The sequence below is a fragment of the Puma concolor genome, chromosome D2 (genome assembly GCF_028749965.1).
Source record: "Puma concolor isolate L17-30 chromosome D2, mPumCon1.1.hap2, whole genome shotgun sequence".
In the NCBI taxonomy this organism is placed as follows: domain Eukaryota; kingdom Metazoa; phylum Chordata; class Mammalia; order Carnivora; family Felidae; genus Puma; species Puma concolor.
In genome coordinates, this window is record NC_141677.1 from 16,091,646 (window position 1) to 16,106,686 (window position 15,041).

At 46.9% G+C, this 15,041-nt stretch overlaps 1 protein-coding gene across 8 annotated transcripts in view; it reads left to right on the forward strand.

Annotated features, from left to right (window-relative positions):
- Window positions 1-15,041, forward strand: part of SIPA1L2 (signal induced proliferation associated 1 like 2) — a 223,199-nt gene that overhangs the window by 206,220 nt on the left and 1,938 nt on the right. For 5 of the 8 annotated variants that reach the window (XM_086679672.1, XM_086679676.1, XM_086679674.1 and 2 more), the window contains exons 19-22: window positions 1,463-1,594; window positions 12,112-12,165; window positions 12,769-12,892; window positions 13,726-13,807. In XM_086679672.1, coding sequence (XP_086535798.1) covers window positions 1,463-1,594; window positions 12,112-12,165; window positions 12,769-12,892; window positions 13,726-13,807 — 392 coding nt within the window. The remainder of the gene's footprint in view (window positions 1-1,462; window positions 1,595-12,111; window positions 12,166-12,768; window positions 12,893-13,725; window positions 13,808-15,041) is intronic. The other 3 variants (XM_086679677.1, XM_086679678.1, XM_086679679.1) reach the window with 3 other exon arrangements.

Genomic DNA, 15,041 nt, shown 5'->3' on the forward strand with positions numbered 1-15,041 from the left:
AGGAGAGGAGGGAGCTGTGAGCGCTCCGCAACTGGGCTCCCTTTGCGGTGGAGGCTGGGACCGGGTCGTTGGAATATCCCCGCGGCTAAACGTGGTAGTGCTGAAAATAGAGGGGTTTGATTGGCCACCCCGCCCCGGGTGGGGGTGGGCTGAGAGGTCATGTGAAGGCGTCAAGAGGGCAGAAGGACCGTGAGTGCCCTTCAAGGTCAAACACCACCGTGCTCTCTCTCTGTCCAGATGCCAGCATTTCACAGCTACCCCAAAGGGTGTGGGAACAAAAATTACAGGTGCATTGGGTTAATTATGCCCCTTATTTAACTTAATTGCAGGCTCAGACAACCAGGTGGTCATTATTTTGATTGGTCTCATTAGGCAGATGTGTTCACAAGCAGCTGCATGCAACGTTTGGGGCAGGTTCAGAAACGACATGTCCAAGAAAGTCCGGTTGAAGCCTTTGAAAAATCTGGCCTCAGGGTTGCCGGGGTGGCTCAGTCAGTCAAGTGCCTGACTCTTGATGTCAGCTCAGGTCGTGATCTCATGGTTTGTGAGTTCGAGCCCTGCATCAGGCTCCCACGTGAATAGCACAGGTAGCCTGCTTGGGATTCTCTCTGTCTCTCTCTCTCTCTCTCTCTCAAAAAAGAAAAAAAATTTGTCCTCAGATGCGTAGTGAGTTCTAACAACTAGTATTTTCCATGACGTAAACACTTCAAGTCCCGTGATGACAGGTGGAAAAGAAAAAGAAACCTAAAAGGTCCGTGTGTACAAAGGAAGGCAAACCGATGCTGGACGGCAAGGGGTTTCTGGTTTTGCCGGGGATCAAGCCACCTCATTAAGTCAGCAGAGCAGCCCCAGTCCCATTTTTGTGTGTAGGCTGAAAGAGACTGTACTGTCCCTTCTCTTCCTTGCCTGTGAACAATGAAGACAAGGTTCGTCTTCCTGCCTTTTTATAACCAGCTGATATTGGGGGCATCTTGAACTTGCGGTGCTCAGCTTACATAACCGTGTTCTGCAGGAAGCTTCTTACGCCATCAGTCAGGCTAGAGAGAGAGTGTGCTGAACCTTGTTTACAGTAGAAGCTTGCAACACTTGAAAGGGGGAAGTAACCCCTGAAGAAAGCAGGAATCCGTACTGCAGACAGTCAGACTCGGATGGATGTCCTCGGGGAAAGCCCTGCCCTGGAAGAAAACCGTGAGATTCCGATACTGTACCATCAGAATCGATCCATTCTAAAACCCTCCCACCCCGCGGCGTTGCCGGCCGACCTCTAAGTGAGCCTGTAGGTCATGGCTTTCCTGCAGACCTCCGTTTCTCCAGCTGTGTGTTTTGGGGGCGACAGCACCACACTGTCTCCTTTTGTCCTGGGGGCCGGAGGTCTGTTGGAAGAAGTTCCCTGGCCCCTTGGAGGGGCCGCCCGGGCCCTGCACTGCCATCCGACTGACGCTCTGGTTTTGTTCCCGTTTAGATGAGTTCTGGTTCTCCGATGGGTCCTTATCGGATAAGTCCAAGTGCGCAGATCCTGGCCTGATGCCCCTCCCGGACACGGCCACGGGTTTAGATTGGTCCCACCTCGTGGACGCTGCACGGGCATTTGAAGGTAAAAAGACTCAGGGCCTCCAGGGCCTGGGGCGGCAACATAGGGAACGCGTCTGCTTTTCGGATTGGTCTGGGTTAACGTTTTGGATGCTTTGCACATCCTTGTGGATGAAAACGCACAGGGGAAGGCTTGAGCTGTGACTAAGGGCGTTTCGTCAGGGAGACCGTGCCATTTCGTGACATGAGCACCGGACAAAGGATCCCAAACCCGCAATCCAGATCAGGTGCCAGCCCTGATCTTGGACGAGTCACTTCCCCTCTCTGACCTGTCTTCCTACCTGAAATGTGGAGGTGAATCTGTAGGACCCAGATTCTTCCCTTCGAGCGTCACGAGGGGAGATGGAGAGGAAGGGCCTCCAGAGGCCGCGGCTGCCTGGCTCGGTGGGATGGGCACAGCTTGAGGAGTCTGGCAGTTTGGTGTACATGCAGTGTGACGTGCCCCAGCCCCGCCCGTCTTCCTCCTCCTCCATGTGTCCCTGACACACCAGACATGCCCATCTCTGAGGGCCTTTCCAGCCGCCACGCCCCCGGGAATTTTCGAGGTTGAAACTGCTCCCATGACCCGGGATTGTGACCTGTGCCATTTGCTGGCGCTGCCCTTCTACGACGACCGCTGCCCCTGGGGTGACTGGTAGAAGTGACCGGGGAGGCGGGGTCTGTCTGCGAATCCCGGCGGAGGGCCACGTGTGGCCACCCCCACGGAGGGGAGGGGGCCAGGGGAGTCTGCAGCCGCCTGAGCAGCCCATCTCTTCTCTCCCTCTCCCCGTCCACTCACCTGCTTGGTCTCTACCCCCACCGCACATCCAGGCTTCGGGACACAAAAGCACGTTCCTTTCCCAGAAGTGACTGGTGTTGCTGCCAGGTCAGGGTGCTGCCTGAGGTGGGGGTTGCTGCTTGCCCTGCCCCTCACTCTGCACAAGCTGGCCCTGCCGAGGGATCTGTTCTAGATGATCGGGATCGGTGTCTCTGGTCCTAAGTTCCGGTGGTGACAGGGGGAGGGGGAAGGCTACGTGGAGGCTAATTCAGACACCAGGGGCGTTAAGCTCCAGTAGATAAGCAGAGAGAAACTCTGTTAGGAAGTTTCTGCAAATTGAACAGGCTCTTACTGCTCCCTTAATAGGAGTGAGCGTCTTGGGTTCACTGCCTTGCAAAGTACTCAATTCCATGTGGAAACCTCAGAGTGCCCGTCCGCTCCGCGATGCAGCCTTCGTTCCCTGACATTACCCGAAGTTGGTTATAGAACCCCAGGCCCTCGGCCCAGTTGCTTCCTGTGCTTCCAACGCCGACCTAGATGCGACCTAGCCCCAAGGGGCGGGAGCGCTGTCTTTACCTCCGTCCAGAGCAGCCCAGGCAGCAGGAAGCAGCATTTTCTCTGGCCCATTCTTGGCACGCTGTGCTGGCTTACTGCCCCCGGGAGAGTATGAGAACATCTATTCTGTCCGCTGCGTTATTCTCGGCTGCGTAAATATTTGCACGGTACTTACCGCGCTGAATTCTGCTTTCTTCACTTGTCTGTAGCTTCTTCCTAGGTGATGAGTTTCTCAAGGGAAGGCTGCTTGTTTTACGTGTCTTATCTTTATTTATCAAGCACATGGCGAGATAACTGAATGACAAAAGCTAGTACCAGAAGACGGGTACCCAACGCACAGGATACTTGAGCTATTTACCTACTCGTGGCATCGGTTTTGACCTCCGAAGACCCTTTCGCATTTTATGCTCACTTTTCGGGTGTAAAATATTTATCAGCCTATCTGCGTATCTACTCGCCACCCCCCGTTTGTGCCTTTGCTTGGTTCCCTTCCCCCGCCTCAAGAATAAAAGCACTGCTCTGAAACAGATCTTTGAAGGACAGGGGCTAAGAGCGGGAAGTGCAGAAACCAAAGTGGCACGTGCGGCAGTGACGAAGGCGTCCACCCAGGGACTCTGGTCACAGTCACAGCTCAGCTGCTGGGTTGCATGCCTTTGGACAAGTCCCTTAACTACCACAATACCACACTACGGGCCGACACCGAATGTTCAGTGGTAATCCTCAGAAGTACCTGATTAAATATTTGCATTGGGCTGCATTCAGTCTTCTTGACCAGAAAATGAACACGTAAGGCTTCTGACGGTCTTAAACCCCCCACTTCGGCAGTTCAGGTCTGTTCATCAGAGAGGGGTTGTGAGCCGAAGTTAGGGTCTAGGTGCGAGTTGGCGCCCACAGACAAAAGAGAAAAAGCATGACGTGGAAACCCCAGAGAGCCAACACCTCGCGTGCATTGGCATCAGTGCCAAACAGGACGAATGTGGGGTTCTGCCTGCCAGGGGAGCAGACTTCGGTCATCTGACCTTTCCGAAGTTTCCAAACGCTTACAAATCAAAATTAGAGGAATTCTCGGTGCTACTTTGCAGGGCAGCGGACCACAGCACGCCGCCTTGAGACCACAGGCAGCTTAGGAGAAGTCAGCTGGGAATTTGCAGCTCCAGACATTTGCTAATCAGATCGTCTCGTGTCAGTGCCACTCTGACAACGCTGGCATGGTGGCGAGTGGGTGTCATCCATCACCTCAGCACTTGAAAGAGAAACGTCTTCACCGAGATAACCCACTTGCCCTGCCTGTTACTCGATCTTTCTTGTACCAGTTCCCAGAGCCCTTTCTGAGCTAGACTACACAGGATAAAGATAGTCCAGAAAATCCCCTATGCATCTGTTTAATTGCTACAAACTAATAAAGGCAGTTCAACATGCCTTACTGAGCTCAGAATGCTCTGGAATAATGCGGTGCCCGTCCATGGACGTGAGCAGTCAACACATCTCAAAACGGGCTTTAAAAAAAAAAAAATGGAATGTGTCTGCCTACTTAATACCATGACCCTCATAGAATCCACCCATGTGATTCGTGCAGGCAGAGACGCCTCTCTCCCAGCGATCTACGTGTTTTATCTTCCAAACTTGTGATGTGTTGGACTTTGCTGACCAGCAAAACTTGACACTGGACACAGGAGTGTAAGAACTTAGATCTTTTACTATGCCATGCAACAGTAGAGCAGAGGCACCAAAATATCTGTCCCGATCATCGTTGCTGAAATATATTGACACTCTGTTCGTACAGAGAACATAACGTATACCCTGTGACTATGAGTGGGGCGTCTCCAACGATGAAGAGTGTTTCCAGACCACCTTTCTGACCACAAGGCAATGAAAATAGAATTAAATAAGAAAACTGAGAAGCAAAACACGCACAAAAAATTCTAAGCATTCGTTAGACTCTTGATGTAATTCATAATAATTATTCTAGGAAGAATTCAGGAATATGAGGCCTTTTTTTTTTCTTTTTTTTTAGTGAGCGATGATACAAAGATACTACCTATTAAAATCTTTGGACTACAGCCAGAGAACAGTCCTTAAACAAAAATGCACTGTTTTCAGAAACATTTGTTTAAATGGGGGGGGAAAAACACATGAAAATTAACCAACTTAACTGTGCCTCAAGAAGATTCTACACGGGCGCCTGGGTGGCTCAGTCGGTTAAGCGGCCAACTTCGGCTCAGGTCATGATCTCGCGGTCAGTGAGTTCGAGCCCCGAGTCGAGCTCTGTGCTGACGGCTCAGAGCCTGGAGCCTGTTTCAGATTCTGTGTCTCCCTCTCTCTGCCCCTCCCCCGTTCATGCTCTGTCTCAAAAATAAATAAACGTTAAAAAAAATAAAATAAAAAATAAAAAAAAATGAAAAACAAAAAGATTCTACAAAAGCTGTGAAAGCAAAGAAAGAAAGAAATCAAATAGATTTTTTGGTAGACTGGCAAATGAATTTTCAGTGCAATTTATAAGTAAAGTCAGTGATTAATTTTCTTTGAATATTGATAAAGCAACATAAATTTGATCAAAAAATGGAAAGTACAAATGAACTCTGTACTTTCTAGAACTGGGAAGAGAAGTTAGTATTCACCAATACATAAGAGAAATATTAATGAATGTCAGGGCTATATAGGAAGAAATTTGATAAATAAGATAATTGGGTATTTCTTGCAAGAAAACGGGGGAGGGAGCCTAAGAAACCATAAAAGGCCCAAATATAGAGGGCACTGAAAAGTTATCTAAGAATATCAAATCCCAAATGTCACCTGAAACTAATACGTTTAGAGTTAATTGTTTTCAAAGCTTCGAGGAATAATGATATCCCTGTATAAATTTTCCTTGAAATTCAGAAGCAGCCTAATAATTGCATAATAGGATTCTTTCCTGATAACACGCAAGAAAAGAAAATCAAAAGACAATCTCAGTCATTAATAGTGATGTCAAGCTTAGATGAAACTCAGTAGGAGATTGAAGAGATTATTCATTGTTATTGGCAAGAGTTGAGCTGGTTTAATAAAAGACAAACTTTTAATTATAAAAAGTTATAGTGGCTGAAATAATTACAAGTTATCATACCAATTTCCCCAAAAGAGCTTATCTAATAGAATTAAGACCTATTTCTAATAAAAATTAAGATTTGAGAGCTACCTTTAAAACCTAACAAAGAATATCTCCTTTATTCCAAGGAGTGACATGATACTTAATGGAGGACTGTTTATAAAAAGTAGGTACCTTCAGTCCAGAAACTAAACCAGATCATGCTTTGAGACTGTGTCCTTTAATTAGGGAGCAAAGTACTTGACATTTATATGAGCAATGCAAAGAAAAAGGAATAAATTTTGGAGGTGAAAACATATATTTACCTATGCTTCTATATCTAAAAAAATACGAAAGTTAAATTATTCTGATTAAGAGCACAGTTATCGTGATGAGCTCTGAGAAATGGAAAGAATTGTTGAACCATTATATTCTATACCTGAAACTAATATAACACTGTATGTTAATTCTACTTGAGCTAAAAAATACATATAAATCAAATTTTAAAAATGAAATTATCCAAGATTATAAAACAAAGTGACCAGGTAACATATTTTAAAATACATTTCATATTTTATAAACCTTGTTTCAAAGCGTCGTTAATTTGTTCAGTGATCTATTTCTGCATAAAAATCACCCCCAAATTTATGGCTGGACATAATGGTTTATTATGTCCAGTGATTTCTAGTTAGTTCAGCCAGTGGTTCTTCTCCCTGTGGTTTCAGCTCATGCAGCCGTCTTCAGCTGGAGCTTGATCAGAACTGGAGCATTAAAGGTGACTTCACTCATGTGTCTGTAGCTGGACCAGACACTCTTGCACCGGAACAGTAACAAAGGGCACTTTCGATATATCTGTAAGATCAAATTCTACCTTCTTTGGAAATTAAGCCATCATTGGAGTTACAATCCAAGAAAGCAAAGGACACTTCAATAACCGAAAAGTCCTACTGTATGTAAGGATAAGAATGGATAGGAAGCTTACGGTAAGGATGATGAATCAATTAGTTTCCTCGGTTAATTTGTGGATTTAGTACAATTTCAATTCAGGTATTTAAAGGTTATCTTAAAGAGCTTAATTGCGCCCAGTTGGAAATAGATGAAAAATATTCCACACACAAAAAAAGTCTGCTGTAAATCAATAATAATTAGCATAGTAGTGATTTAAAAAAAAAATAGAAATAAGGCCTTTTGGAGACAGAGGAAGAGCTCAGACCAAAACTCTGAATATAATTTAGAGTTAAATGGGAAAGGAATTTATATATACTACTTGGGTTCAGGATTTAGAAGAGCCAATTCTAGAAACAGTAAAGATTACCACTTTAGAAACAAGCAAATGCTTTAATTACTGATAATGAGAGAATATACAAAATATAATATGGCCAGGTAAAAGAATTGAAACATTAAGATTTTTATGAACTTGAAAGAGAACATTCAGATAAACAGGGGAATATGGGGGAGGGGGGATTTGTAGTAAACGTGATGGGTAAAACCAGACTATCCCAAGTGCATGGAGGGGCCTAGCCAGCAAAAAACACCAAATCCCTGATAACCAAACGGTCAAGGCATATGGACGCACAGTCCACAAAAGTGGAATTACAAAATAAATAATCAGTATTTGAAAAGTGTTCAACCACACATGTAAATTTAAACTGATAATGAGCTACCAGCTCATACCTTTGGAAGATGAAAACTGAGGCCACCGATCCAGGAAGCGAGGAAGAATACTCAAAGCCGCCATCATGACAAAGATTATAAAATGATCCGCCTTTGTGTGCAGACAATAGGATAGAATGTAGCTTGAGCCAAAAAGTGGACCCACCGTTTGACCAGAAATCTAATTGCTGAGAACTCGCCTACTAGAAATAGATCACCAAACTCTACCCCTGAGACCAACTGTCAGCGAATTTGGCATCTCCTTCATAGGCCTGTGAGGTCAGGTGCAGTGAGCCCGTGCCCCCCCATTCAGCCCTCCTGCCACAGTCAAGTTCCAAAAACGGGCGCAGTCACAGTGCAAGTTTGTTGGAGTGTGTGTGTTGCCCTTGTGTTTGTCGGGGATGGGGATGTGACATATGTTTTGCACATCAGAATTCGTAAGTGAAATTTCTGCTCTAGGTGATATGGTAAGATCGTCACTTAACTGCCCTTGTGGGCATCATTCCTTCATTAGCTGGAATAATGTGAGGCGTGGGTGGGCGAAGTAATAGAGATGAGATCTCACCCCGCCTCACATGTGGGCAAGTGAGCAAACCCAGAAGAGCTGGCGGTGGGTCCAGCAGGGACGCAGCGGAAGGGGAGTCTCTTCAAGAATGCTAGAATTTAAAATAGATCTCATTTACCCAAATAGCAGGAGTCGTCAGTTTGCGTCTTCTTGAGCATTTGTTGAATGGATAATGTTTTAAATGAAAACAGGCTTTAAAAGGTGAAATTACCAACGAATGACAGGAGACTCTGGATTTCAGAGTCACACGCCATCAACAGGCCAGACTTTACTCCCCTCTGGATGCCAGCCTTTTGCTGTTGGTGGTGACAGCCGCCATCTTCCTTTCCACGGGCCCATGGTTGTGTGCGTGTGAGTGTCTGTATGCGGGACACAGCTCATTTATCAGGCCCCGCTATCAGAATGAACTATTCCACGTGAATGTATTTCCCAAAAAAATACAAGTTTATGTTTTTCATATATTACGTTCCGTATGCCCTTGGTCTTTAAAGAGAATAAGAACAAATTTTTATAATGAAAACTGTTTCAGTTCTGATGCTGGGGCTTAAAGCTTGATAAAATAGCTTAAGTTACTGACAGTTGAACACTATGAGAAAGAGGGGGGCACAGGCATAAACAAAATGTGGCATACCGCATAACTCCCGAGGTAACATAATTGGTTTCAAAAAATGGAAAAGAAACAGGACTACCACTTGGATGAAAAACGTAAAGTTAATGTAATATTAGTAAATAGACTTAAGTGATCTAGAAAGTAAGGAACTGCTTCAGGCCAATAATAATAGTTGTGTCTGAAATGGAGAAGAATTCCCACACTTTGCTTTGTTCATTACTCAAAGGTAGACTCCAGACCGTGATCTTTCAGCATTCGTGAGCAGGCTGCAAAAGGCCTAGACCAGAGTATTTATTAAAAGTGCAGTGTAACCTTTTTTTTTTTTTTTCTCCTTTCCTGGTTGCTGGTTAAGTCGGCTTCTACGAGGACAGTACCTTTAATTTCCTGCATATTGCTACAGAGCCCCAGCTTTTCTGTAATTCGTAGCTACCGCAGAGACGTGTTAGAAGAGCATTGTTTGTGGAAACAGGTTTAGTCGAACTGAGCCTCACACTTGCATGTCCTGTGTGCTCTGTGTCTCGTGCATATACCCTTCTGCTAGTTCATGCCCTCAGCAGACATGACTAATCGATCAGCGGATCAGATCACTCCCTCCCTCCCTGATGCGGGTTTGGCCTTGCCGTTCCCTCGGTGCTGCTGCAGGCAGCCTGTCTGGGTCCCGGGAGTTATTCACGGGCAACTGTTTTGCCATCTCAGCTCTAGATGGATGTGGGATATCTTGCTGACTGTTTGTTCATCCTCTTTTTTCGTGCCAAGTGCACTAACAAGAAACTACACTTTACTAAGGTTTTTCAAAGATGATTTAAAGGGATGGACTGTTCCATGTGGAAGCCGTGCCCAGTGTCCCCCAACCCCCCCTTAGCCAGATGTTCCTGCACAGCGAACAGTAAGGAAAAGGAGAAACAGGCTGTGTATGTAGGTTGAGCTGACTGTATCTGCTGTGCTAACCATTTACATGAAGTTCATGCTCCCGCGCCTGTCTTCTTACGGTCTGGTCTGTGCCATTTGGTTCAATGTCCGTAATTACTTGGTTACTGAATATTCATCATCACAGAAAGAAGCTGTGGGAGAATAAAGCTTCCACTGGAAACTGTCACTATGGTTAAGTATTTTACAGAGTTAGTTCAGTGTCTGGACTTAATCAAGCAGCATTCTGTTTGGATTTCAACCTTCCAGCTTTTCAGATCCACAATGAAATCCTCTTTGTGAAACTACATTGCTGGCAAAACTCCCTTTTTGGCTTCTTGCCTCCTGACCAGTAGGACCTTATTTCTCCCCAAGGAATGTTTGAATGACTGCCAGCAGCAAGTCCTGTCTCTGTCAAATATGTGGATATTTTATCAATTAAGGTAAAAATAGAGGAAACAAGCTAAGACATTTTCATCCAGATACTTCGGAGTGACCATCAGACTCAAATATGTTAAGAAAGATGGAAACTGACCGAATTATCACTGGATTGTATAAAATGTGGATGAGTCCGTGGAACTCTTCTAAAAAATTTTTTTTCAACGTTTTTATTTATTTTGGGGACAGAGAGAGACAGAGCATGAATGGGGGAGGGGCAGAGAGAGAGGGAGACACAGAATCAGAAACAGGCTCCAGGCTCTGAGCCATCAGCCCAGAGCCTGACGCGGGGCTCAAACTCCCGGACCTCGAGATCGTGACCTGGCTGAAGTCGGACGCTTAACCGACTGTGCCACCCAGGCGCCCCAAGGAACTCTTCTAAAGAGTAATAGAAATAAATCCTTTATCTGTTTTGACATCCCTTTTTTGTCAGTAATTGTACTGTAGAATCAAAATATATCTGCCCTTGATTTTTTTTTTTTTTTAAGTGTGAGGTATTCCCTTATTTGGTATCGTCACAGAACAGAGGGTTATCTTGGACATCGTGGCAGCCCGGACCCTCCCCACCCCGCCCCCGGAGCTGCTCACCCCCGGCCAGTACGCCCCATCGTTCCTGCCCCCACCTCTGCTGCCTGCACCCTGCCACGTGCAGAAGTAGGCAATACCCAGATTGTGCTGTTAGTCTTAATTAAATTACACATTATTTCATCATGTGCATAAACCCTACCAGTCGGTACCAAACTGGGAACATGACGGTCTCCCAGGAACTCCTAGTTACAGAAGATTCGTCTTGTAGATCTGAAGCGTGGAGGACAATCTGAAAGCTTTACAGAAACGTTTGTCGAAGGACACCTGCGTACCTACCGCAGGCGTTGGGAAATCCGACGTGGGAAAGTGCGATGCGTGGCCAGAGAACTCTGTGTCCTCAGCACCACTTCCAGGAGGCCCGGGCCCCTGGTGGGTGCTTCCAGCACAGTGCCCGTGGCGATCCAGCTTGCTTTCCTTCCTGCCCTGGCAGCCTCCACCATCCTTTCTAATTAACAGGAAGTGCAGGACCCTCCATAAACCAGACAGGCAGGTAGCCTCATTAGGAGACTCGTCCAGCAGCCGGAGGGAGACAGGGTGGGATAAATTAAGAACAGAGCACCCCTGACACGGACCCGAATGCAATTTCTCAGCCATTAATCAAAGCATATGAAAAAGACACCACAGCACTAATACACCTGCTGTATCCCTCGGATTCCAACTGTAGATGCATATGTGGGCTCAGGCACCGAGAAAAGAGACACTGGGGAATGCAGGAAGTGAATAATTAGATAGATTCCTGCTTCTCACCTCCACCTTGTTCAAATGTGGGACTGTTTTCTGTGTGGCATTCAGCATTTCTGGACCGATGCTCTTGGGTCAGCGTTCAGCCCCCAGAGCTGGGCTAGTTCTGGTGCCCCTTCCAAAGAATAGGACGTCCCCTTTCCCGCCTAGCTCTGGAAACATCGCATGTGAGGTTAGGGGTGCCAAGAATAGAAATGGTCCCATGCCGAGAAAAGGCAGAGTGGTCACGCTGACCTTTGTTTCGGCTGCTGGAAACCCTGTGCCCCTAGTGTCTTCCCCTGATGATTTCTAGAAAGATTAGGCAGCTAATCTCCCTCACCGCCACTATTTTATGTTTGCAGAGTGGGTCATTTAAGCAAACCCCAAATGGTCACAGCTTCTTACTGTTGGATTTGCATGTGTGAGGCACCCCGCTTCTCGTCATTGTACACGACAGCGTGCGTCCAGCCAGGACCGTCGCACGCGAAATGTTGAACCACGTTGTTTGGCATCGCATATTGTTGGCAGTCAAGGGCACAACTCCCCGTTCGGCACAAGTGCGCACGCATACGCGCACGCACAGGCTGTATTTGAGTCATATGTGGGCTTCTAGTCAGGCGCCTAGAGATACCACTGTTCATAGGAAATTCTAAATCTTATTTCAGGTCTTGACTCAGACGAAGAACTTGGGCTGCTCTGTCACCACACGTCCTATCTAGGTGATTGTCCCGGGCTCGCCGCGGGCTCTTGATGTTTTGTAACCGTCTCTTTATTTTTCACGTGTCTGCACGTCTGCATGGTTATCTGAGCTCGGAGGGTTGGCACGCCCAGGGGACGTGGGTCCTGGCTGCTGCTGTGTCTCATGCTCCCCTGGTCGGGGCGACAGCTTGAGGAGAGGTCCGTCTCCTGGGTTCTGTTAATCAGCCATGTCATCACGCGACGAGGACGCCGTTATTCCATGCGCACAGCCGGCAGCTTTGGCATTTCTTGGAATGTGGAAGGAGGAAAGCAAATTGGCTCTAGCAAATCGAGGATCTGCTAGTTGTCCCCATGGCTGTGATGTGCGCATGCCATACAGCCCCCAAGGACAGCCAATCCTGATGCTTTCTGATTGTCAGCAGCTTGCCTGAGTTTGTTTTTGTTTTTTTTGTTTTTTTTGAAACAGAGCAGTAACTGATTGGGGGGTAGGGGGGGTGGGGTAGGTAGGTTAGTGACTAAATTCATGTCCACAAAGAAACATCGCCTTGCAGCTATACTAAACTTCTGTGTGTGTGTGTGTGTGTGTGTGTGTGTGTACGTGTGTACGTGTGTCTCCTTCTCAGACCAGAGAGTGGCATCCTTCTGTACCCTGACAGATATGCAACACGGGCAGGACCTGGAAGGCGCACAGGAACCGGCTTTATGTGTAGACCCAGGCAGCAGCAAAGATTTCATGGATGCAACTGGGTATGTGAACCCCTGTGGACCCTCCCCCTCTGCTCCCCAGGCCCACGAGTATCAGGGGTTCAGCAAAACCCCAGGAGACCATCTCTGCTCTGTGTTCCCCTGGTCCTTCAGGATCCAGATACGGGACTGAGTAGGGCTGACTGGGCTCCCTCCGCTGCTGGGTGGCTGGCTCTTGGTTGCATTAACTGCCCTGCCGTGTGGGCGGCTCCTACCTTGCTGACCAGTCTCCCCCTGCCGGGCTGTACTTGGGGACCTGCCAAGGGCACGTTTCCCCCCCAGAACCCTGGTCCTTGACCTGGCCTCGTGCCTTCTTCCACTGATGTGACTGAAACATCTCTTTCCCTATATTCTTGACAAGTTCATCACCCACAGAATATATATATTCTTTACCTAATTCGAACTTTCATACAAACTTGTGTTACCGTTAACTCGCCCATTCATCTTGGTTCATGATATTTTCTTGACAGAGAAAAACCAATTGGAGAAATCGAATCTGTATTTGGTTCCCGGGACTTCACTCTGGTCTACCTAGTCTCAGTCGGCTAAACTGATTTAGATAATTTATCTTTTGACTTTATTTTTTTTTTAACTAACATCTATGCCCACAGAGATTCTGAATCCCTTTTTAAAATCAACAGAGATGCAGAAGGAATTTTCCACCAAAGCAGCGATATGTTCACTTTCCAAATGTGACATAATTTTATGTATTTCCTCGTTGGGCTCTAAGCACACGAAATGATTTTTTGAGTGAAAACTTTACCAACAAGAACACTGAATGCAACATCTTAACTTCAGTGCCCTTGAGTCTTTCTGGTTCTATCCTTCTTCCCTAGGGAGCGGTCTCCATCAACACTGACCGGTAAAGTCAATCAGCTGGAATTGATTCTTCGACAACTGCAGACTGACCTTCGGAAGGTAAGGGGATCCATCGGAATCCATAATCAAAACTCTTGTCTTGCATAATCAACCCCTTCTAGCCAGTAGAAATAAAAATGGAGACCCTCGGGAAAGGTAACTGCCCCAGTCAAAGTAGAAAACAGTAGAAAACAGAGACTCCTGAGGTCTAATTCTGTTTTCTGGCCTCCAGCTCATGTATATCACTGTAAGAGGAGGCAAGAATTGCAATAAAGGGGACCAAATGAGGGGGAGCCCTCTGGATGCCCAGTCTTCAGAGCCTAGTATTTTGTAGTTCAGTGAGTTATCATTGGTACCAACTATTTATGGGCTGACCTAAAAGGAGGCAGTTGCTCCTGGAAAGCCTGTTCTCCCCCAAGCTGTTGTATTCCCCCCGAGTCAGCTACATGAACCTCACAACTTCTGCCCTACACGTCAACGTGTGCATGGTCAGGCCTCAAAAGAAGTTAGCTAATTCATTCCCGTCAAACGTCTGCTGAACTCTTGGGTCGTCAGCACTGGCCTAGGTAACCATCGTGCTGTCCACAGAAATGGAACAGGGTGCGGTAGCAGAGGGGTGAAGGTGGGGCTGGGAGGGGTGTCACGGGAAGGGTTTCGTTACCATGTTGTTTGTTGAAGAAGGGAGAGATTACAGCTGGTGTCAGTGCTGATGGAGGGATCTAGTTGGGAAGGAAGTCACAGTATGCAGAAACGCGGGAGGGTCATGCCCTGATCTTGTGCACAAAGCTGAGGCTGGTCTTGATTCGGGGTCGGGACGGTTCATACAGAGCGACCAGAGTAGAGTGCGTGCGAGTGTGCACTCACACGTGCAAACATACATTCACACACACGTAAGAGTTGCCCTCTAATGGTTTCTCTTTTTCCAGTCACGAGCTGAGAGTGAGTAGTGGTGGGAAGGAGTAGGAGAGGTGTAAGGGCAGAGGGTAAGGCCTAGAACAGTCCGTAAGTTCACATGTGATAGGATTGCCAAGCAAGGCTGAAGGTACATTTGAATTCGCAGCCTTAATTAAAGCTTATGCAGTAATTGCTGGCCGAGCTGGGTGCTTCTTTCCAGCTTGGATGACCAGCTGTCCAGTTCGCCTGGGGTGGAGAGGTTTCGGGGCACAGAACTTTCAGAGTTAGAACCAGAAATGTCCCAGGCAAGCCGGGACGTCACCCTACCTCCAGCTGCAGGTGTCGGACAGTTGGGGAGTGGAACGTAACCAGTTTTGAGAGTTTAGACAGGAAGTCAGGA